At 35.7% G+C, this 23,014-nt stretch overlaps 1 protein-coding gene across 1 annotated transcript in view; it reads left to right on the plus strand.

Annotated features, from left to right (window-relative positions):
• The first annotated feature begins 12,520 nt into the window (after window positions 1–12,520).
• LOC136025251 (DE-cadherin-like) overlaps window positions 12,521–23,014 on the plus strand; it is a 188,810-nt gene continuing 178,316 nt past the window's right edge. Inside the window, 2 exon segments of the mRNA XM_065701095.1 lie at window positions 12,521–12,638; window positions 14,623–14,798. Of these exon segments, the coding sequence (XP_065557167.1) occupies window positions 14,714–14,798 (85 nt within the window). The 5' untranslated portion in view covers window positions 12,521–12,638; window positions 14,623–14,713.

Here is a 23,014-nt window from a genome sequence, read left to right on the forward strand (position 1 = left end):
CAAACGCCGATCAACACACGGCGCGCCGCCAATCAGTTTTCGGCGTGGCGGTTGTGCGCTGCTGTCGAATTTCATTTGGTCGTGGTTTTGGAGGCTGCTATTAAGAACCATTTGAGATTAAAACTCTATCTTATCTTACAATTTAAAAAAGTCTTATTCGAAAGTGGCTGTAGATGTTTTCAGTCTTTCTGGTGAAGAGCTGAATACAACATGGCACCTGCCCCTTAGTGCTTCTTGTCATTTCAAAATATTTTAAAATTAATCTTTGGGTAAAGCCACTTTTAACCTTTAAGAGAATTAAGCTCTTTTGTCGAATTCTTTTATATGTATTTTTTCAGTAATCCTTTCTTTCTTTAGTTACAACATTCTTATCTACTACTGTTATAGTGAAATCAGACAGAAGGATGGGTTTTTCACCAATATACATGCTAGTATTTTATAATCGGAAATGGAATAGCCCTAAATTAAGAGTAAAACTTCCTTTTATACAAATAGATAAAAATAGAGAGCATTGTTTTTATCCAGGTTTTGTATGTTTTCTCTTTTTCAAAAATAAAAATATGCTTGGTTTCTACTCCAAGTCAGAATTTTCTAAAAGTAAATCCTGATTGTTTTGTTCTAAAACGAAGCTAGTATAATATTTAACCTATGCTTTCACAATCAGGGGCGCCTATTCACAAGAATATAGGGGTCGGGTAGGGCTTTTTTATGATAATGCACAAAACCGGGTATTTTTTCAAAACGTGGGGGGGACATTTTGGTGTTTGTTTCGATTTTTCTAGCAAAGATGTAAAACAAAGGTATTTTCACAAAGTTGTAAAAGTGTGATTTTCCCCTCCCTCACCTATTGACAACACTTAATTGAAGATCCGCCAGAAACAAAATGGCCGGGTAACTAAATTCTGAGCTTTCTCCAAATACACTTACATTCTTGAAGCCCAGTTTTCTTAGAAACAAAATTGAAAAATTAAACACTTCAATTAAATTGAATCCTACAATTTAATAATATTTTACCAGAGGCAAAACTACCTAGACGCTGCGTTTCACGTAGGCTTGACCATAGCTCTTGGCAACCCTGTATGTATCAATTTGTTTCAATAATAAGCCATAATCCTAATTGTAGCTATTTTCCCAGTTAAGAAACCTTAAGCCAAAATGTTTATATTTTAATTATCAGCTCATTAAAATATTACTTAGTTAGATTCATCTTAAGATAATACTTCTTTAGCCCTGATGAATCAAAGATACACCCGTATACTATGATGGTTATTTGCGACAATGAAAATTACTAGCTGCACATCTGATTTAGAAGCAATGGCCTAAAAATGTACTTTCCTGTGTTTGGGTTCCATTTCACTCCACCTTAAGAAAAGGTCATTCCTAATTTTTTTTTTCTTAAATTAATTAGGAAAATTGCTTGGAAAAATATGATTTGGAAATATTACTTATACTTCTAGTGTCGTTCTAATTTTGTATATGAAAGTGTTTAACCAAACGCTATTTAGCCAAACACCAAATACTCATTTTTAAAAATTAATTAGAAAAATCACTGAGAAAATTATGATTTTGAAATAATGCATACACTTCTAGTATTGTTCTAATTTCTTATATATGAAAGTTTTAACCAAACACCATTTAGCCAAATACCAAAAACTAAAATTTTTAAAATTAATTAGAAAAAATTGCTTAGAAAAATATGATTTGGAAATAATACATACACTTCTAGTGTCGTTCTAATTTTTTACATGAAAGATTTTAGCCAAATACTATTTAGCCAAACACCAAAAACGAAAAATTTTTTAATTAATTTGAAAAATCACTTAGAAAAATATGATTTTGAAGTAATACATACACTTCTAGTGTCGTTCTAATTTTTTACATGAAAGTATTTAGCCAAGCACTAGAGCCAAACACCATTTAGCCAAACATCAAGAACTAATTTTTTTAAAATCTATTAAAAAAATCACTTAGAAAGATATGATTTGGAAATAATACATACACTTCTGGTGTCATTCTGATTTTTTATATGGAAGTTTTTAGCCAAACACTATAGCCAAACACCATTTAGCCAAACACCAAAAACTAGATTTTTTTAAATTAATTAGAAAAATCGCTTAGGAAGATATGATTTGGAAATAATGCATACGCTTCTATTGTATTAGAGGTTCTAATTTTCTATATGAAAGTTTTCAGCCAAACACCACTTAGCCAAACACCAAAAACTGAACTTTTTCATATCAAAAGACGACTGGCTCAACAGGCTTTTTAATGGTTCAACATTTTATATAGCCGCAACTGCCACTACAAAAAACTCACCGCAGCATCAAGCCTCCTGAGGCCAAAACAGCTACGCACGCTCCTCCTCCATCCTAATCTATTCAATGCCTTCCTCTGTATACCCTCCCAAGAAGTTCCACTTCCCTTAAATATTTCTTTACGATATCCTCCTACCCCAACCGCAGACTACCTGCTTTCCGTTTAGCCCTACACGGTTGGCCAAAAAGGACAATATTCGGCAGTCTGTCATCCTTCATTTGCAGAACGTGCCATAACCATCTCAACCTTTCTCTCATTATAACCCTAGAAAGCGGGATTGAACCACAATTTTCGTACAGCCTACTTTTTAAAATACGGTCAGTTAGCCGGGTAGCCAGAACAATCAGGAGGCAATTTCTATGGAAAATATTTAGCAAATCTTCATCCATTTTTCGGAGCACCCATGCTGGAATACCATATTTGACCATTGTCGTCACTGTAGCTTCCAATATTCTAATCTTGGTTTGCAGACTTACCTTCCTATTCTTCCAAACTTTTGTCAGTTGTGACAAAAAGCTCTGAGCCTTGGATATTCTACTTTTAACATCTTCATTACTCCCACCGTCTTTACTAATAATGCTACCAAAGTAAGTGAAGCTGTCTACATGATTAATCTTTTCGTTACCCAAATTCACCTTCTCATCTTCGCTTATTCCTAACCTTAGCGATTTAGTCTTCTTAACATTAATTTTCAAACCTATTTAAGCACCCGGAACTCGCAAAACTTCTAAAAGTTCCTTCTAAAACTTCTAAAAATGTCGTTCAATCTCGCCTTTTAGGGTTTTATTGAGGGCTGTAACATGTTCAGCCAATGAAGGATAACAACTTCTTAAAGGTCGTCCTAGTGGCCAACCTTTTAGAGCCAAACAAAAAGCAGGTCGTTCCGAAAGGGGGGGGTGGTTTGATGTCTTAAAGAAAGAGTTAAAGGAAATTTAAACTTTTTGAGAGGGATTAAAGAGTGAGGCTTTGCATGAATTGGGATGAAGGAGCGTGCGTTGCTGTGTTGGTCTCGGGCGACTTGGTCTGCAGTGAGTTGAAATATAGTAATAGTATTACATCTCTCCTGATGATCTTCTCCAAGTTGAGAGTAAAATCGCAAGAGGAATGGATTTGGCTTTGCTGGCTGCTGAATCTGTATTAGCAGTCCTGTAACAGTTCCTTTGATTACGCCACGACAGAATAAAGCCAGTATGTGAGGTTTCACGACGAAGTTTTAGTAGTCACTGCAAGACATGCTTCGCCGGCAGCCGAATCTATCATGGCTGTGGAGATTTTCAATAGGGATCTACAGGCCCAAGTAAGACTGGTCCCCTTAAGTTGCGGGAGTATCTTATAGCTCAGCTTAGGAGTAAAATAGAATACTAAGAACTCCAAATTTGTATCCTGGCAGTAAGGAGATCAGAGACGTTAATGTTTTATGCCTAAGTTTGAGAGGTTTTTGGTTTTGAATGCTGTTTTAAATTATATTTACCGCCTGAGATAGTAGGGACATGTTTCCGTATGCGAGCAAACTGTCTACCGTCAAAAATAAAAAAAGGGTTTTTGAAAGAAAAGGAGTGACCTCCGAAACAAATTACTTTTGCCCTAATAATTACACAGGAGCTGAGGATGTGGCACACATTCTGGCTGGGTAAAAGCAGCTCTCTGATTTAAGAAGTAGATTTTATTAAAGTTATTCCCTTCAGTTCCCAGGGATCCGGCAGACGACTTCAAAAGGAAAAACCATTCAGGTTTGTAAATATGTTACTAACGTGACAAAGAAAGGATAGTAGCACTTTTTTGGGGGGGGAGGGAGTGATGATTATTATTTTGTGTTATTTTCGTAGTGTATATTATAGAATAACGTGTTGTATGACCTTTACAGGATTGTAATGAGAAAAATAATTGTAGGTATGATATATTTATATTGAAAGGAAAAGATAGTAACATAAGCTCGTGTTTTTTTGTTACTTTTTTTTGCTGAAATTCATTTGAATTTCCAAATGCGGTATGGAATGACCTTGTTCTAATTATAATAAATCTTTCTATGGGTTTGAGAAATACTAATGCGGGGTTGCCATTGAATTAAAGTCTGTTGCCACCACCAGTGTCCCTTTTAAGAGTGTTTTCCAACGCTACTCAGTTAATCACTGAAAGGCGGAACCAACTCAAAGCATTGACGTGTTGCTGTTTATTTGTCTTAGTCCTGAGTAATTTAAATTTAAGGTTTTTGTGTTATTCATTTACGTAGTCGAAGTTTGTTTTTACTGTTTGATTTTACATAATTCAAAGTTAAAAAAAAAAACAACGAAAAATCCTTTTTATTTACAATTTTCGTTCCTGAACTTTCTCAAATCCATGAATAATCTGAGTAGAAAAACTGATTCAAAATATAGATATCGATATATCAAATGCCGAATATCGAAAGTAAAAATATTTATATATCGATATATCCGCTAATCAGATTAATGCCCAGCACTACCACATAGTCAACTGTTGATAAATAAAAAGACAAGTTTTGTGAACGATATGGGTTTTTCTGAACTTCACTGTCAAATTTGTATTTCAAATTAAAGTTAAATTAGATGGCAAATTAAATGACAAGAAAATTAAATTTCAGAAATTGGATGATCGACATTAAAATTAAATGATAATTGACGAATAGCGGAAAATTAAAGGACAAGAGATTTGTTTGAAAAATTTGCATCAGCACTAATTATTTCCCATCTATTCATTGCTAATAGTATTTCTTTGTCCCTTTTGCTAGATTTCTGTTATAGATTAAAAAACTATTGTTAAAAGGTTCGATCTTTTCTAGTTTCAAAAAATTATGCCTTAACTCTTGACTCTGATTGGTGAATCATAAATCTTATGCTTGAAAGTTGAACAGTTTTCAACCCGAGAAATTACGAGCAGCATACAACACTGCAGTAGTACGCATTTTTTATTTTATCGACAAGTGTGGCTATGATACGGACCGGTCATAAGTTTTACCCTGGGTTCACATAGACGTGTTTTCGTGCAAAAATGGTTTTCGGTGTGAGTGTCATCTGTTTTTGCTACCAGCTCGTATTTCGTCACCCTTTAATATGCTGTTTTCAAACAATTTCATTGAGCCGTGGAAAAGCGCACCAACTGACAAAAACAATATAAAAAATTTTGTTTTTACGGGTAAAAAAAAAAAACGGCTCCTTTTATTCGGAAGTCTCAGTGTTTCGCTTTCGTGTCTATTCGTTTGTATGATATGATTAGAGATATCATCGTATTATAGATTATAGATGGCAGTATAATATATGCAACTAGAGCTTAATAATATAAGGACAGCGCGTTTGGGTAGTGAGATTTTATCTCGTATGGTACGATATAAAATATCGCAAAATGCTGTGAAGAAATTTTAAGATATAGAAATATTTTAGCGTTACTAATTCATAATTACAGTTCGTTCCGAGGTAAGACTGTGATTAAGAACAAAAATGCAAAGGTTAATATTGAACCACGAAGGGTTCTAAGAATTTCAAGAGCAGTGGCATAAATTGGATTTTTTTTGGATTTCCATTGAAAAAATAACAAAATTACGCCCATAGATTAGGATGAACAACCCCCATGCACTATATTTTCATGAATTGACACCACTGTTCAAGAGTGGAAGCATGAGAGTGATTTTTGCTTCAAATAGCTTTGAAATTAAAAACAAAGTTCAAACCAGGAGCGTTGGCATGCGCCTGTAAACACTGGTACTGCAAGCAGGATTGGTCTGAAGGTGGAGCGAAGGGTGATGCACCTTCGGTCATTTCCGAGGATGTCTATATTGTCGACTTTCCAAGCACTCAATTTAGTCAGAGACGGTCCGGTCATTTTTCTTCCTCTAGTGAATATTTTCAGATTTTCAAACTACTTCGTAAAAAAAAAGGAAAACATCTAAATTTGGCTTCTTCCCAATATTAGTTGCACATCCCAGTCTAAGGTAAGCCAGTCAATTAGATTAAATTGGGTCTCAAAACCCTGTTAGGCCTTTTAATTGTGATATTATTCCTGAAGAGACTGAGCTAAAATGTACTTTCGATACGTGGACAACCTCATTTTGACAACCAAGCTCAAAGACAACCCAAGATCTCAATGCATCTCTGCATGCCATTTTGTACCGTACTTTGACTTTTGTTAAGGAAAAGGATTTCAAATACAGATCTTGAGAAATCAAAATGATCCTTCTCAAATTCAAAACAAGCTTCACATTCCACTGCTTTTAAATAAAGCTGAAAATTTCGTTTTAATTTTTCCAAGGTACTAATTACTTCAGAGAAGTCCTTTTGAAGAGTAGGGTTAGTAGCATCATCGTAAGCAAACTAATCGTCCGTGAAAATTGATAGCAACTGTGTCTGCTGCAGTTACTGCTACCGAAACAACCAATGGCAGCTTCGAGTGTGTCCAAAGCTGTCTGAGAACTACCATGCTTGACTATCTACCAGATTCTCTCATGTTGTGGTCAGCAAGTTTTTAATGATGCGTTTATTTAAAAACGATTTTCCGTTGAAGTCCATCTTGAAAAAGAGACGAATCCATATTTAAGCACTTTTTTGTTATATCTTTTTGTACGAAGTATTCTGTTTTTGTTTCTTTTTTGTTTCCGAAGATAGACTAGAAACGGTTTTTGTCTATGAACTCTTAGGTTATCATAAGTCTTACGCTATAACCTAGGAATCATTAAGTAAGGGATGTTCATGCAAAACACTCCTACCCCTCAAAAAATCAAATTATATAATCTAGAAATCGTTTAAACGAAGGAGCTTGTGCAGACTAACCCCTCTTTGTCTGGAGGTTGCAAAAGGTGACACTGGAGGCCTAAACAGGGTTATTTTTAGTGAGGTTCCCCACAAAAACCTGTAAAATCGAGGAATTATTTGAAATTTATGGTATTATGAGGTTAGACTTTAAAACCTTGAGATTTCAGGGAAACGGGCTTGCTTCTTCAAGAGCAAGGTCCAATGTTTGGACGACTAAAAGGAAGATTTCTACGGCTTGGAAACCTGAGCTGCTTTCAAATTGTAGTGAAGTCTAAAGGCCAGACGTACAGTCCAAACTGAGATACTTTTTACGAGGACACTATAGAAAACTGACGCATCTCAACCGACTAATTTTGCCTGGCTTAAAGAGCCAATGATGCTAACTTTCATAACACAAGAGGTAGTGAAGGAGGCTCTTTGCCAAGTCCGTGTATGGTTAAAAGAAAAAATTAGTGCATCACATTGGTTAGCATTTTGCGACAAAACTGAGCATTTTATTAAAATTTAAGTTATTAACTTTAAGGTGGTTCAAATAAAACAAACCAAACTAATTGTTTTTACATGTCAAAACTTCTAGAGATTATAGGAGGGCAGGCTGAATAATTCATAACTAAATTAATTCCCTCGCGTACAACCGTGATCTCCAATGTGCCAATACGTCATGGAACCTCAGTGAGAAGAAATCCTTGCCGCAACAACCATGCGAGATGTCTAAAGAGGCTTTATCGATACCCTTGGAGTCACAGAATAAATAACTAAATAAACAAATATAAATAAATAAATAACTAAATAAATTTACTCACGTACAATCGTGATCTCCAATGTGCCAATACGTCATTGAACCTCAGTGAGAAGAAATCCTTGCCGCAGCAACCATGGGAGATGTCTAAAGAGGGTTTATCGATGCCCTACGAGTCACAGATGGACTGGGAGGATCTAGATTCTAAGTAATTAATCTTAAAGGGTATCAAAATTTGGCGTATCAAATAAAGCGTATCAAATTCGGATTTTCTAAAAAATGAACTGTTCCTCCCATTTTATCTGGTGGAGAGTGAACTGCCTTGAGGAGATAGAAGGTAATATCCCTTGGGTTCCTCACGTTTGTGCTGATTAGGCCTATAAATTATTTTTAACGGATTTAATTACTATTTACATTCAATCAATTAGACCCTTTTTATGTAATTTTTTTATAATTATAGCATCAATAGTTTCCCATGATAAAACTATAACAAAAAATTAAAGTGTACAAACTGATGTTCAAAATTGCAAAGGGTAATCAAAACCAACTTAATGTTTGGCGTTTTAATAAAATTGGAAAAATTGACAATAAGGAGTTTGAACAGTGCGTCTTCGAACAAGTACCTCCTCTCAATGAATGAGCCCCAGCAGTGAAGGACTAATATAAGTTTATCTTGGATTATTGCGAGTGAAAGGGAATAAACGACCAAAAGATGGCGCGGACAATATTCACCTGAAAGACCAAATCCTCCTTGGAGATTAGGGCCTTAGAGATTGTACAAGGCCTTTTTTCTCTGTATTCTACAGTCAATAGTTTTACTTGCTTAAACTTAGGTTTTCCCACGCCGGCTGGTGCATAAGTTGACAAAGGTGCCTCTCCATGACGACCTCTCTTTTTTTACAACAGTTCTTTGAGTGACGATTTCAACATCGCAACATCCTTCTCAGGGCATTTGCCTAGTGTTACTATCAGTCGCCCGCGTCTTCTGATGCTAAAAGGAACCCAACACCATACATCATTGGATAGGCAGGCCTCCCCCATCCATACCACGTGACCCCAATAACGTCATCGTAATTTTATCGATCCAAAATCAAAACTAGAAGTCAAAAGTGCATTTTGTCAATAGAATGCACACTTTCAGGTCCAAATCTTTCAGGACAAACTTGGGCAAATCTACTTACATTACGGATAACAATCTCAATTAAAGAGTCTCAAATCTGAATGTCAGTAAATATTTAAGAACCAGGGCACAGCGTGCCAATTGGCCTGAAAATATTTTTCGTTTTTTTTTCTCGGTTTCACTGCTCGAATCTCACATGCACGTAGGAGGGGTATATACCCTTCAATATGGGGTTGAAAGAGAATTCCTTGAATTTTCTACAAATCTGCGTCAAAGAAATGCACTTATTTAAGGATATTTCCCTGGAAACATCGCTTTAAATTTTGTTTGTGTGCACCTATACATGTAGTCCTCGAGGCAGTGAAATTAGAAAGCAATAAAACATTAACATATAGAAATAGTATATAATTGGAAAGGTATTTTTGTTTACAAGAGTAGAATTATGCAGAGCTTTACATAAAGAGACTCCTTCAGTCTAAGAAATCTATACTAATTTAGGGCTTAAGGCGAATTTTATGGCCCCTAAATTCGTTCCCCGCCCCCTAAAGTTTGTCCCTTTGTTGTACAGGCCCCCCTGGGAAATTTAGTAATTTAAAGTTCAGATTAGATTTTTAAAGCTTGAATTGCTCATGGCATAAACTAGACTAGCCTAAGGGAACTCATATATGCCACATACCCCTGTTGTTGCTGTTGTTTCGTTAATTTGAATATTTTTGTTGTCGTTGTTTTTTGTTGTTGTTTTTTTGTTGTTTTTTATTTTGATGTTGTAGACATTATCCCCCCAAAAAAATTGAGATCCTAAGTAGAGCTTTGAGTTCTTTGTGGTTTCCCACGAGAGATTCAAGATGTTTAAACCAATGGATTGCCTTCAACCGCGATAGGGGGTTTATCCATTTTTAAACCGCGGTATCTTGACTACAGGTTTTGGGTGCCTTTTTTTTAACTAGCCTCGAGTGATCTGGCAACTGCAGTACTGAAAATGGAAATGGTATCAATTAGGTAAACTACGAGGATGTAAAACACCCTCAGCGCCATCTAGGCGTGCAGTGGTGCTCCAAATTGAGATGGGAGTATATGATTGCAGTATATGAGATGCTTTTGTGATGATTGGAATTCAATCAACATTGAATATCTAGTCTGACATTTACTCATGGTTCTGTCGCACTCTCCCTAGCTACTTGATCACTTACCCCCCCCATGATGTATGTCGTTGTTACTAATAGTGTTGCTGATTATAGGAATAAATTTACTTGACAAAACTTTAGGTTTTCCTACAGCCTTCTAACATTACATCCCATAATGTGCACGCCATAGGAGTAAAGAGTCTTTTGAAAGTTAATTGATTTATTCATTATTTTACGTCAAGTGCTTTTATTTAGCATTATGGGATATGCCTATGTCCTTTTTTCAACCAATTATTTTTTAATGTTGATTTTTCTATTTAAGTTTACTTGATCTTTTAAGACAGGCTAGCTACAAAGGCTAACTACAGTTATCCTGAAAAAGTAGTTACCAATAAACAAGGCTGATAGCCTCCAGAGGCGTCACTAGCCAAATATTTGGGGGTAGGGTGAGGGGAAATCGATTTAATCGATTACTTTGTTTTTAATAACCAAATATATGGGAGTAGGGTAAGGGAAAATTGATTTAATCGACTACTTGTTTTTAATAACCAAACATTTGAGAGTAGGATGAGGGGAAATCGATTTAATCGACTACTTTGTTTTTAATAACCAAATATTTGAGAGTAGAGTGTGGGAAATCGATGTAATCGAATACTTTGTTTTTAATAACCAAATATATGGGAGTAGGGTAGGGGAAAATTGATTTAATCGACTACTTGTTTTTAATAACCAAACATTTGAGAGTAGGATGAGGGGAAATCGATTTAATCGACTACTTTGTTTTTAATAACCAAATATTTGAGAGTAGAGTGTGGGAAATCGATGTAATCGAATACTTTGTTTTTAATAACCAAATATATGGGAGTAGGGTAGGGGAAAATTGATTTAATCGACTACTTGTTTTTAATAACCAAACATTTGAGAGTAGGATGAGGGGAAATCGATTTAATCGACTACTTTGTTTTTAATAACCAAATATTTGAGAGTAGAGTGCGGGAAATCGATGTAATCGAATACTTTATTTTAATAACCAAATATTTGGGAGTAGGGTGAGGGGAAATCGATTTAATCGACTAATTTTTTTTTTACAGGCTGACATTATCACATTTATTTTATGTCATATATTTCCATCTGCCCGTTTACCCTAGTAAAAAAACTAGTGGAATAGTCGTGCTTCGCGCCACTATTTTAACAACTATCTAAAAATATTGGGGGGAGTCCCCCATCCCCCCACCGTAAGTGATGCTTCTGGTAGTCTCTCCTAAAGAGATTTTCTTAGTGCTCACTTTTCCCTAAAGCTTTTTACTAAATATGAAAGTTTATTTTAGATTAATTTGATTACCATAAGAGGTATGAGCTGTAGTCTTATAGTCAAAGTTTGACCTTACGGCAAGATAGGTTTTCAATAAAAGAGTTACAACGTTATGAAAGTTACAACGTTATGAGTTACAACGTTATGAAACAATGAGTTTGTTTCTTAACCAGGTTGTAATTCCTGCTTTTGAACGTAAAGTAAGCTCAACAAACTAGCAAAAGATACACAGGAATTATTTATAAATACTTGTGACTTATTAGGGAAACAATTAAGAATAGAAAGAAACAAATCTCTAAATCTACAATTTTTGGTATATACTACGTATACCAAAGGGTATGGATATATAAGAGGTGCAGCTAAGGTTTTTAGCGTTCGGGGACAATGTTAGTCCCCCCATCATAGTTTTGAAAGAAAAAAAGGGGAGCACAAGTCCCCCTTACCCCTAGCTGCGCCACTCTGAGAACTGATAAAGGAGGAAACTCCGATTTGACTCAGAAATGAACCAAGCGCTATCTAATATCACCAACAAAACCATAGAACCAATAAAAAAAAACACTAGTTTTGTTAATTTCTTTAATCTCAGTTTTACTTTTGCTTGACCCTAGATCGATCATGAAAGAGCCACCCCTACAAAGAGGGCACAAAAAGTGATAATGGGTATATTCTTTAAAAAATTAGACCATCTTCTCCAGGCTGACCCCGTCCTTACTATATTTTAAAACAGATTCAATTAATAACACAATAGTATGTTTCGTTTCAGAAAACTTTTGATTAGTTCTAAGTAAACATAGATTGTAAGCTGCTTTTAAAAGTAGTAAACTATTTTAAAATTCGAGTCCAATTTTAACAAATTAAAATTGGAGTGTTTTGAATTTTCTAGTAATAATGCTCCATTTTTAACTTCTACTAATCCCATGTTGAAGTCGAAGAGTATTCATTTATACAAGTTCCTCGTTTTTGACTCTTTGGGCTTACCTAATAGAACAATATTAGGTCAGCACTATCCCCTCCCTCCCAGGGTGAAGGTGTAAAACCAGTTGATTTAAAATTGGAAAACTATCAATAAGTCTTGCCTGCTATCTATAATTAATGTTTATAGATGTCTCTCAATTACATTTCAGCACGTTTTAAATTCAAAATTACGTTAGTTGAATTTTAGTTACTGTAGTAAGAGGGTGTTGAGTTGTAATTAGAATAGAATCGAAGTTTGGATAATTTTTACTGTTGCTGAAAGTGAAAGCGATCCCTCCTCAAACAAAACAAGGTAGTTACCATATTATTTTGAAAGTGCTTCATTCGTATCTAGTTAGTAGGATATTCTTCAGATGTTTAAACAGACAGTTTACTCTAGGGTAGGGTTTTGTAGGTTGTATTTATATGTTTTCATTGGCCGAAATATAACCGTTAAAATTTAGATGATATAAGAAAGGAAAAGAAGTTGTACTTGCAGGGGCAAAACAGGGAGGATTCTGTAAATCCTGAAAAAAAATATGTTTGGCATATTCGAATAAGAGCCCCAGTCCCATCTGAAAAACGAGGAAGTATGCGCCCTTACATTTCCTTACTATAGGATGCCGAAAACTGGCATATTGTATATAGTGTATGTAATACAGTGATATGATGAAATCAGATAAACTTACCAATTCACAAATTATTGAGAGAGCTAAGAAATAGACTTACATTTCCTTTGAGAATTTCATCCTAAATATAAGTGCAACATTCCTTTCCATTTCAAATTGTTTACCCCCCTCCCTAATGGTCAAATATATACCCAAATACAATGAATTTTCCACATGTGACACTTTCCTTTAAATCGACTTGCTGTAATGGCGAACTAGCAAGCAATCGGCAATAAGTGTAGGGAAAATACATTGCGTAGGCCTATATACAGTTTGACCAGGTAGATATTCGACCATTTGTGTGTGTGTGGGGGGTGACTGGATAAAGAATTTGCAACAGGAACGAAGGTTATACCAAGATTCAGGGTGAAATTCTAAATGGAAAGGTAAGTCTATTTGTTAGCTGTCTCAATAGTCCGTGGATTGAAAAAATTTACACGTAAGGATTTGATCAAGTCACTAATAATCATAATTTGCGATTGGCTAGGCTTGACCTGATCATAGATCTTGTCATGAGACACGAAAATTTTATTTCAGCAGTTTTGATTTGAAGGGGGAACTCACTACCTTTTTAATATACATTCATTATAATAACTTACGTTAGTTGAGGGTATTTCAGCTGACTTGATTTATTTGCACGGGCATGGATGAATGGGATCTATATTTGTAACTAGCATTACATTCCCTACATATACTCAAAAAGTATGGGAAACAAGAGGCATAGCGAGTGTTTTCAGTACCCGGGAACAATGTCGATTTTGCCCCCCCCCCAATCGTAATATCAACGACAACGAAACGAAACAAATGTGTAATAGGGAGTCTAATGTTACTACTTTTATTTTATTAGCGTATAAAATAAAAGAAGTGATCAATCACTGAATATTTACCAAAGGAGCTCATTTCTTTTCTTAAAAATTAAATTGGGTAAAATTCTAGTTTATCTACTTTTTGCTATCATAGAAAGGGGTTAATCTAGGAAAATGAAACTTTCAGGGATGGGTCTACACACTAAAGTATGTCCTGGGAAGTTATTTTGTAGTACCTATTTCCATTCCTTCTCTTTTAGAGGACAGTGACCTCTGATGACCTTTAAAAATCTTTATGAAAGTGAAACCTTGCAAAACAGATCTTCTGCTTAAATAAAATACAAGAAAACTGTTTTCACCTTCACAACTTTGTACAATTCCAATTTATACGGCTTTAAATCTGCAAATACATTTACTAAATTTAGAAAAAAACTATTGATATGGCTTAAAATTCTACTTAAAATAACACAAACTGAATTTTCAGAACTAAAGCCAGAGACAAACAAACTGATAACTATGATAGAACTACATTTTCAGGCTTTTCGACCCCTCCTCACAGGAAAATCGGTACTTCTCTATTATTTTGACCACACTCAAGTTCTTGATCTGAGTAAAACCGGTTTCTAACTTCACTTCTTGAGTGGAGTCAGGATAATAGACAAGTTCGAGAAAACCCCCTACTCGGGACAGACCTGTGTATATGAGTAAACCTGCAACCCAAAAGGTAATTTAACTTCCATCATGATTTTCACTATGAAGAAAGTTACCCTCCCCCCATGAATTGGTTGAACGTGTTTTAAAGGACTTCATTTTTATTTTTTAGGAAGGCACATTCCTTGGATATGTTTGCTGTCGTCTGTAGAGGATAAATAGTCATATTTTAAATTTGTGTTAAAGCAGTTCTAGATAGAAAGATGATGCTCTTTCATAGTTCCAGGACCAAAATCTTACTATTAGTGTGTGCAGTTATCCTTATCCAGTTGTCGCCCTCTGAAGGAGGTAAGGCCATATTTTCTTTTGTACAGAGTATATTTTCAACTATAACTGTTTCATAATCCACTCGTGAAACTAGAATCCAAATTTAGAACCTCTTTTTTTCTGGGGGGGAGCTCTTGTTTATTTCAACTTCAATAGACTTATCCAGAACATTAGTGGGTAATCTCTTTTGGGGAGAGGGGTATACTGCTTTCATATGGTGTACAGCAAAATAAAGAAAAATCGGTTATATGATAGACACTAGAATTTCGACACAAGAAACTGGTCAAATAACTTCTTTATACTGTCGATCATTTGGATGGCAAAGATCAGATGGGATAATAACCGGTTAGTTTGCTTTGACTAGTGATAGCAAATAGTATCTCACTATGGATGTTTAAGTTAAGATTTGGGATTTGCCAGGGACCGAAAAAAAGGCAATTATATTTTTCCAGGATAAGGAGTTGCTGCCCAAAGGAAATTCGTCAATGGACATATCATGACTTTGTAACACTAGGCCATGTTTGAAAGTTGTCAATTTGCGTGTCAATACATGGTTTTCTAAAAGTAGAATAGCATTTGTTACTGTAGTTCGTTTCATTTATTTCATTTCATTAGCGTTAATTGAACTTAACTTCCCGAGTGTCTATTGTATAACCGATAAGTACCGAAAAATCTTGCGTTTTCAATGGTAGTTGTTTTCATAAATTATTGGAAGAAAAAATCACCATGACAGTGCAAATGAATTCTGGTGGAAGTTAATCCACTTAATATATCCATTTAATTAAATTAATATATTACATAAATTTACAAAATAATCCACTTAATAAAAATAGGATCCATTCAGTTGTCCCGAAATAAACATCTAACAGACGAAGACCAATACACATTTTCATTTTTCGCTCTTAAATTTCCAAGCACCATTACTCGACAAGATTTCTAAATGTGTCAGATACATGGTAACCAATTCCAGGGTTTTGGCTTTTGCTGACCTCTCAAGTAGCAGACTGGTGATCAAATTTCGCCTCTTCAAACCGATTCTAAAATGGACTCTGGTGTACTGGTGGCTAGTGTCTGGTGTACAAAATAATCTTAAATGGAGGAAGTTATGTTTGGAAGATTTAAATCCCAAAATTAAATATCTTATATTCGTCATGTTTTTTTTTCGAATCAAATTTTAAAAATCGCTTTACGACCGAAATATATAACTTAATAAAATTTCTATCACTTGTTAATTGCAGATGTGCATTATATTTAAAATATAATGTTCATACGACGCTCTTAAACGTGATCAGTTAAGTTTCACAGTACTACTACCATTGAATTTACGTCGTAAGTCCAGGTCAATTATGTCAATTCAACTGCACACGATTCTCCTCCACCCATTTTGTTCGTAGCTGTATTCGTTTCTCTTTTCCTTAAAGGTTTTAGCTACTCTTTTGACACTTTTCATATAAATTCTTCTCACCCTGTTTGCGGACGTGCTGCTGTTCGTTAGCCCCAAACTGAATTGCCCCCCAAATAGGCATTAACTTTTCTTTCAGTATAGCCCTGGCAAACGGAATCGAGTCATATTTTACGTAAATATTATTTTTATTTATACGGTAACCCAGACGTCAGGGACGTAATTTGCTATGGTGCAGGGGGGGGGGTTGGCAACTGCTCGCTCGAGACCCAATTTTGCTCCCCGAGGCCTAAGTTTGTGCCCCCCCCCCCAGCTGAGATTTAGTTTCTGCAAAAATTTTTGTCAAAAATAAGATAAGCCTGCAAAATTCAAGTATACAGAGAAACAGGTCAGTTTTCTTTGGTATATCTTTGCCTTTATGGTAAAATAAAGATCATTTTTCAGCTGTCATTGTCATTTTCACTTGATTTGGGAAAATTGGCTGCAACTTTGTCCCTCCCAGAATTTTGACGAAATTTCGCCATTGCCAAATGTGTAGCCATAATTATGCTTAGCTACTTCCTATATAAAACATATAGCTTATCTTTTTCAACCTATCGAAGGGTCATTTGACCACTTCCATAGGCGTGACATCTAGTATCCTGACATTAGTCTTATGACTTGTAACTCTATTCTAAAACTCTTCTTTAGTCAAAACAGAACAAAATTTAATATGAAATTTTACAGTAGAACAAAAAGAAGATAAATGAATAATAATAAGCAAAAATCATAAATAAAATGTTTTGATAATTTGAATAAGAAGTGCCCAGAAACTAGAGAAAATTTAGGATTTGGGAGAAGGGGGCTGTGTACATGCCTGGTTACGACCCGGGGTTAGATCGTAGCTAACAGCTAATGCGTCAAAACATTATGGACATGTTCATAGGTGAGCTAGGACCTTCTTTTAGTCCTTTAGTTAGGAATGAGCTATGTTCATAGTGCCTCTCAGGACCTTGTCTTTTGATGATTTGAAGGATCTTGTCGATCAAGCAGTTATCTATCTGAGTAAGGAACTTTTTCAAAAGGTGAAGATTGTATGGAACACAGCAGGGTCGTATTAGAGCACAGTAAGCTCAGAGGCTTCTTGCTGGTTTTACTTTTCGTGTTTTATCAAGATTCAATTATGAAAAGACATGGAAGCATTTTTGATGTGGCCAAGGAACGTGACAGTGTCACGTAAGCTTGTGGGTTGGCATTCCCCCTGCATAATGAAGATGTGGAAATAAGGAGGTGATGTCTTTGTTACGTCTTAGAGATGAATTTTGGCGAATTCCTTTCAGACTTTTTGGAATAGATTCTATCGTATATTCATAATCCTACTAATTCTATTATTATGATTGCTGAATTTTAATGATCAACACCGGCTTTAATGTTAGCCCCCTTGGGAGAGGCTTCAATAAAAGCAAATAAACAGTAAAGACACTGGCAAGAGACTTTTCCAGCATAAAACTGTACTTGATCTGATCCTAATGAACGCACTAGAGATACTAAAATGGATAAACCTAAAGCTCCTTTACAAACTGTAATTCTAAGGAAAATGAATGTATTGATTATTCTCGTAGGATTCGAATTTCAAAATTTTAAATGAAAATATCTTTGTTTATGCACAACTAAAGATTAGTCCTGGGAACATAGTCATGCCTCCAAACTCAATCGTGGGCTTAATGCCTTCAGCGTAAGTACGCCCAAGTGTTTTCCTTTACCCATTGTGGTTTTATTTTGGTTAACACTGTTTTATCTTTCTCACAAGGTTTGTCATTTGCTAAAGCAAGTTAAAATTTTAAGTTACTGGCAAGATTTTTTTTTGTTTTAATCGGGCGTAATCATGCAGAAGGCGTTCAGCTGAAAATATATATGTAACCACGGATTGTTCCCAGGACTAATCCTTAGCTACACAGGGTAATCTGACCTCTGCTTTATTGAACTTAGAGTGTGCAGACATTCTAAACCACATTTTCGTATTCGTATGACAGTGTATCTTATTTTCAAGAACCCAAAGGGTTGGATAGCTTACATTAGATTTTATTGTTGAGCTTTAGTTACTACTAACAACTAATTGCAGTACCCAACTGCCTAAGGCTTATAAAGCTGCGTATACTCCTTCATGTCACCCTGTTCATAGATTCACTGAACTCCCTTCCATGAAGCTCTCACTTTCTTTTGAATATTCTCTTATGACCTATTCTCTACATTTGAGGATCATAGACAGTGGGATTTTTCTAATTTTCAATGCTGGTTTACCATCAGGGAATGCATACGAACGCAGGGCCAATCCCAAGCAGGCCAGGATTTACCAATAGGCCCGAGCCTAGGAGTGCACAATGACAGTGGCACAATAAATTAACACTGAGTTACTTATTTTTGTAACAAAAACTGGACAGATACTATTTTTGTCAAAGTACCAAGTGCAATCCATCGCGGCGCTGCCTATTCACAGAAAGTGATTTTCAATCGGCACAGAAATTCTGTGGCCACTTGTCTCTCAAGAATGGCAGCTAAGAGTTCGGTATTACCTCTCTCATTCATTATTTTGGCTCTTCAGTTACGTTCTGTTCAGTGCTTCTGCTTTTCTCGAATTTCCAGGGATTTCCCCACTAAAATCTCGCAAAAATGGAGCGGCGAAAACACATGGGTCTAGAAGCGTCAAAGCCTTAAATCCGACCCTGTCCCCAAGGGTAACCATATATTTCCTCCCCTAGGAATTCGGGAGGAGGAATCAATATGAACGTTATTGGGAGGTCCCCGTTTTTCTTTTTGTCTGAGGGGTTGACTTGGAATTGTCTTGGAGGGAAGGGTCCTCCTCTCCTCTGTGCAGCAAAGACATCTGCTCCTCGAAGCTCAAGAATTCGTAAACGTGTAAAAAATTAGAAAAGTTTCTTCGAAATGAGGTAAAAAGTTTTCGGTAGTCTTTACACTCACATAAGTAAATATTTAGCTGATTATTCTTTTTCCTCCCCCAAGAAAAATCTTGGCTATTCTAGTAGGATCAACGCCCATAGAAAACATGGACGCAGGGTCGGGGGCACACGGTTAAGGAATGGACCACACAGTCCTTTACCATAGAAAGTTCACAATTTTCCTAAAAGCTTTTCTCCGCTCGCCGTCGATTCTTGGTTTGTCTTTTGTCCATGTTATCTGATTAATGCTTGATTTAATACGTGACATTTTGTAATTCTGGTTTTAGAAAGGGCCAATAAAGTATTCGGTTTATAACTCATTTCTTTAACAATTTAGCCGAATCTGAATCCAACTTTGTTTACCAACCTGGATACCTTCCGTTTGCTCAGGAAAGAGGCCAAGTTTTGAAAAACCGGTTTTGTTTCAGTTGACTGTAGCGATCTTATCGTTTTATTTATATAGTGACATCAACTATATTAAAATTCATTTTGGATTTGTTGACTAATCTTGGTTGCGCAAGTTTTGTAGTTGCAAAGAGTTTGATTAGTAAGCTCGACTGTTCCGATAGGTCATCGTATCTTGGCGTGGTGCATAAAAATAATTGTGTTGCTTTTCCCAAATCTTAGTCTGTAACTAAATGGCTTTAGTTAGTCTCTGAAGAAATCTAAAATCACCAAATCTAATATTTTCAGATGAGTAGGAAACGCTTGGGTACTTACGTATTATAGTGACTACACTCAAAAAGTGAAGTTAGGTTAATCATAATGGAATATACGAAATATGATGACTTCATAATACTTTATTAACAAAAGCATGGGAACTACAACAGAGAATTGTGGAAAGTAGGCCGCTCAGAACGCGTTATATTAAATACTTAACCAACTCTATATAATAAATATTTAATTAAAATATACATGCATAGTAGTTTATCTCACTGAGGCTAAGCTAATTATCTCCGAGTGAACACAGAGAAACCGGCTTTACAACAGATGAAAAACAAAGTGTTGTTGCTATAATACGCAAGTACGCCAAAATTAAATTAATTTATGATAAAGTTTACATTGGGAAGGGAAATCATAGTTTTATATTATTTTCAAACGTAATTATATAGTTTTGGGTTTAACACTGTAGAGGGGTTTTTTACTTCAAAAAATATAGTGCACTAGATTGCACTCATCACGCGTGGGGAAGTATGCCACGAATGACGAGAAGAGGTGTGATGTGGTGGAACAGGTGATTCTTCGTGGTTTTCTCCAGATTGTGGAGAGTGTATATCCCCCTGCTACCACTTTCAAAGTGCTAAACTCAATCAACTATGGGATTTAAACGGATTCTTAATTTTCAGATGTCCAAATTTTAATTTTCGGCTATAACAACTCATTCTGGAAAAAGAATTACCCGCTTGAGGAATATGATTTTTTTTTGTCTCGTTTTATCGAGGGCCGTATAATTTGTTGGAAACGTTCTTAAAACCACAGACTTAATTTTGGCTATTATTATTTATTCACAGGTCAACTGCTCAAATAGTGGTTATCAGAAGATTTTTGGCCTCTTGCAAGAGACAAAAAACGAAGTTGAACAAAATACTCTAGGAATAAATTAATCGGTTTCCGCGGGGTGCAAGAGCACCGCCAGGAAATTTTTCTGGAAGGAGGGAACAATTAATACCAGAAGTTTTGTTTTTTCCAAGATTTAAGTTAGAGCTGACCTATTCCTAATTTTCCTATTCTTATATTTTTTACTCGTCTTCTCGTTTCCCAGGTGGGCCATTACCCTCTTTCCCTTGCAGTGCCCATGAAGTGTTGGCCTGCAGACCCAACTAAGGAAGCACTACACTATCAGGCACATATGTAGGGTATTTCTTGTGCGGGGGGAGATTTGAGAAAACTGAAATAACAAGAAACGTATGGTAGAAATCATTTAAGTTCCAAGATTGTGAGGAGTGGTGGCCGAAGATTCACACTTGCATCCCGGCCTGTATGCAGGTGCATCACACGCACAGCCAGAACTTCAAGGAGGTGACTGATACGAAAGTTTTTCTAGAATTATGAAATGTCAAACCAGGGAGTTTTTAACTGAAATCAAAACTTCCTACATTTTAAAATGAAAAAGGGGTATATAGGAAGAGAATTACTAGCTCCAACTGAAAGGTTTACCAGGCACTTCCAATAAAACTAGTCTAAACGTTCACTTTTTGTAGTTTACCTTTTCCTTCTTGAAACGTTTTCTGATAACTCCCACTAACTCGTGGGCCTGAGTGTGCTTTATACCTTTGTCAAAACTTATTGTATATCTTAATCCCTTCGTTTTGTGGAAGAGTTGTGACTCGTACTTGCCGCGGGACCAAACATAGTCACTTGGACCAACATCCAGAAGGGTGGGTAGTATTCAGGTTCGAATCATTTTCGTAGATATAGGTCTGTTTCCCCGTGACCGTGTTAATCGTACTACTTATTATGGAAAAGGGCTGGGAATTGAGAACGATGACTTTTCACCTTTATTAGGTGATCAAATTTTTTCTACTGGTTATTGCTAGTATTAATTTTGGTACTTGTTTATTATACGCCACTCAAGTTTACATTGTGTAAAACTCGAGAACAAACCAGTTTCTTTGTTAGTATCTTCGTTATTTTAGAAACAAATTTTGGGCTATATTTTTGCACATTAGGAGGTGGGGGTAAAGTATAGCGGGTCTGCATGCAAAATGTGTTAGGTACAATTATTCTGCATATTATGAAGTAAGAATTGTTAAACTTCAAACTGTCCAAATACTTCCCCCCCCCCTAATGTGCAAATATATAGCCCAAATTATATATTTCCCATTTATTATGTCACTTGTCTTTAGCTTATCTCTCGAGTTTTACCCAGTGTAAACTTGAGCGAGTGGCGTATAATGCACAAGTACCTTAATTTTAGAAGTGTTATTAATACAAAGAAGTCAGTAACTATTATCTCTAGGGAACAGCATTTTTCTCTTCCTTTTTCGATTCTCTAATGGGGCTGTTAAAAAGAAAAGGAAGCTTTTCATTTCTGAAACCTGTCAAATCGCGTAAACGACTCTGAACAACTTTAAAATTTAGCTTATTATTTATTAATATTTATCGATGTATGGCTTTTGCAGACTTTTCCAACTACTTTTTATTGAAGAGATAAATCTTAAATTTACCGTGGAATATTTTGATCTAAAAAAGACTTATTGTACAGTTTTTTTTTCTGTCAGAATGCATTTTAAATAAGGCTATTAATTTTTGGTGCACTTATCGGCATTAATACAAACATGTAAACATGTTTCTTTTTTGTCCTTTTTTTGTTTTGGTCAGCTGCCAATATTATTTTGTTGAGCTTGTTGGGTGAATCAGTACTAGCGGCATAGATGCACACATGAGGAAAGGGGAGGGGGAGGTAGAAACGGCATATTTAATCAAGATTGGTCCAAAGCATTCATCGACAAGAAAAGAAGAAATGTTTAAGCTTGATTCTCTTCTTTTATTTGATACCCTATCACCCGGAAAAACTACCAGCTTTGGTTTTGTTTTATTGTTTGAATTATTTTAAAAATAATAAGTGATAAAGAATTGTTACAACACAAAATCGGATAAGTTTTTCTAGCTAAGAATAATAATAATAAGGGTAAGTTTATCATAATCGCAACTAGGCCACGCGGTGCAGTATTCAATACGCATCGCAAAATAAAGACCGTAAAACTATATCTTCTTTCCCCCCTTCTCAAAAAACCTAAATTGCTATCCTTTCTTCACCGCTTCATAAACATATTTACAAACCTGAACGGTTATTCTTTTCACAATCGTCCGAAGGATTCCTGGAACTCAAATGTATCCCCCCCCCAAAAAAAACTTATCAAATGAGAAAGCTGTTGGCGCTCTACAAGAATGTGGCA

The sequence above is a fragment of the Artemia franciscana genome, chromosome 3, assembly GCF_032884065.1.
Source record: "Artemia franciscana chromosome 3, ASM3288406v1, whole genome shotgun sequence".
NCBI classification, from domain to species: Eukaryota; Metazoa; Arthropoda; class Branchiopoda; order Anostraca; family Artemiidae; genus Artemia; species Artemia franciscana.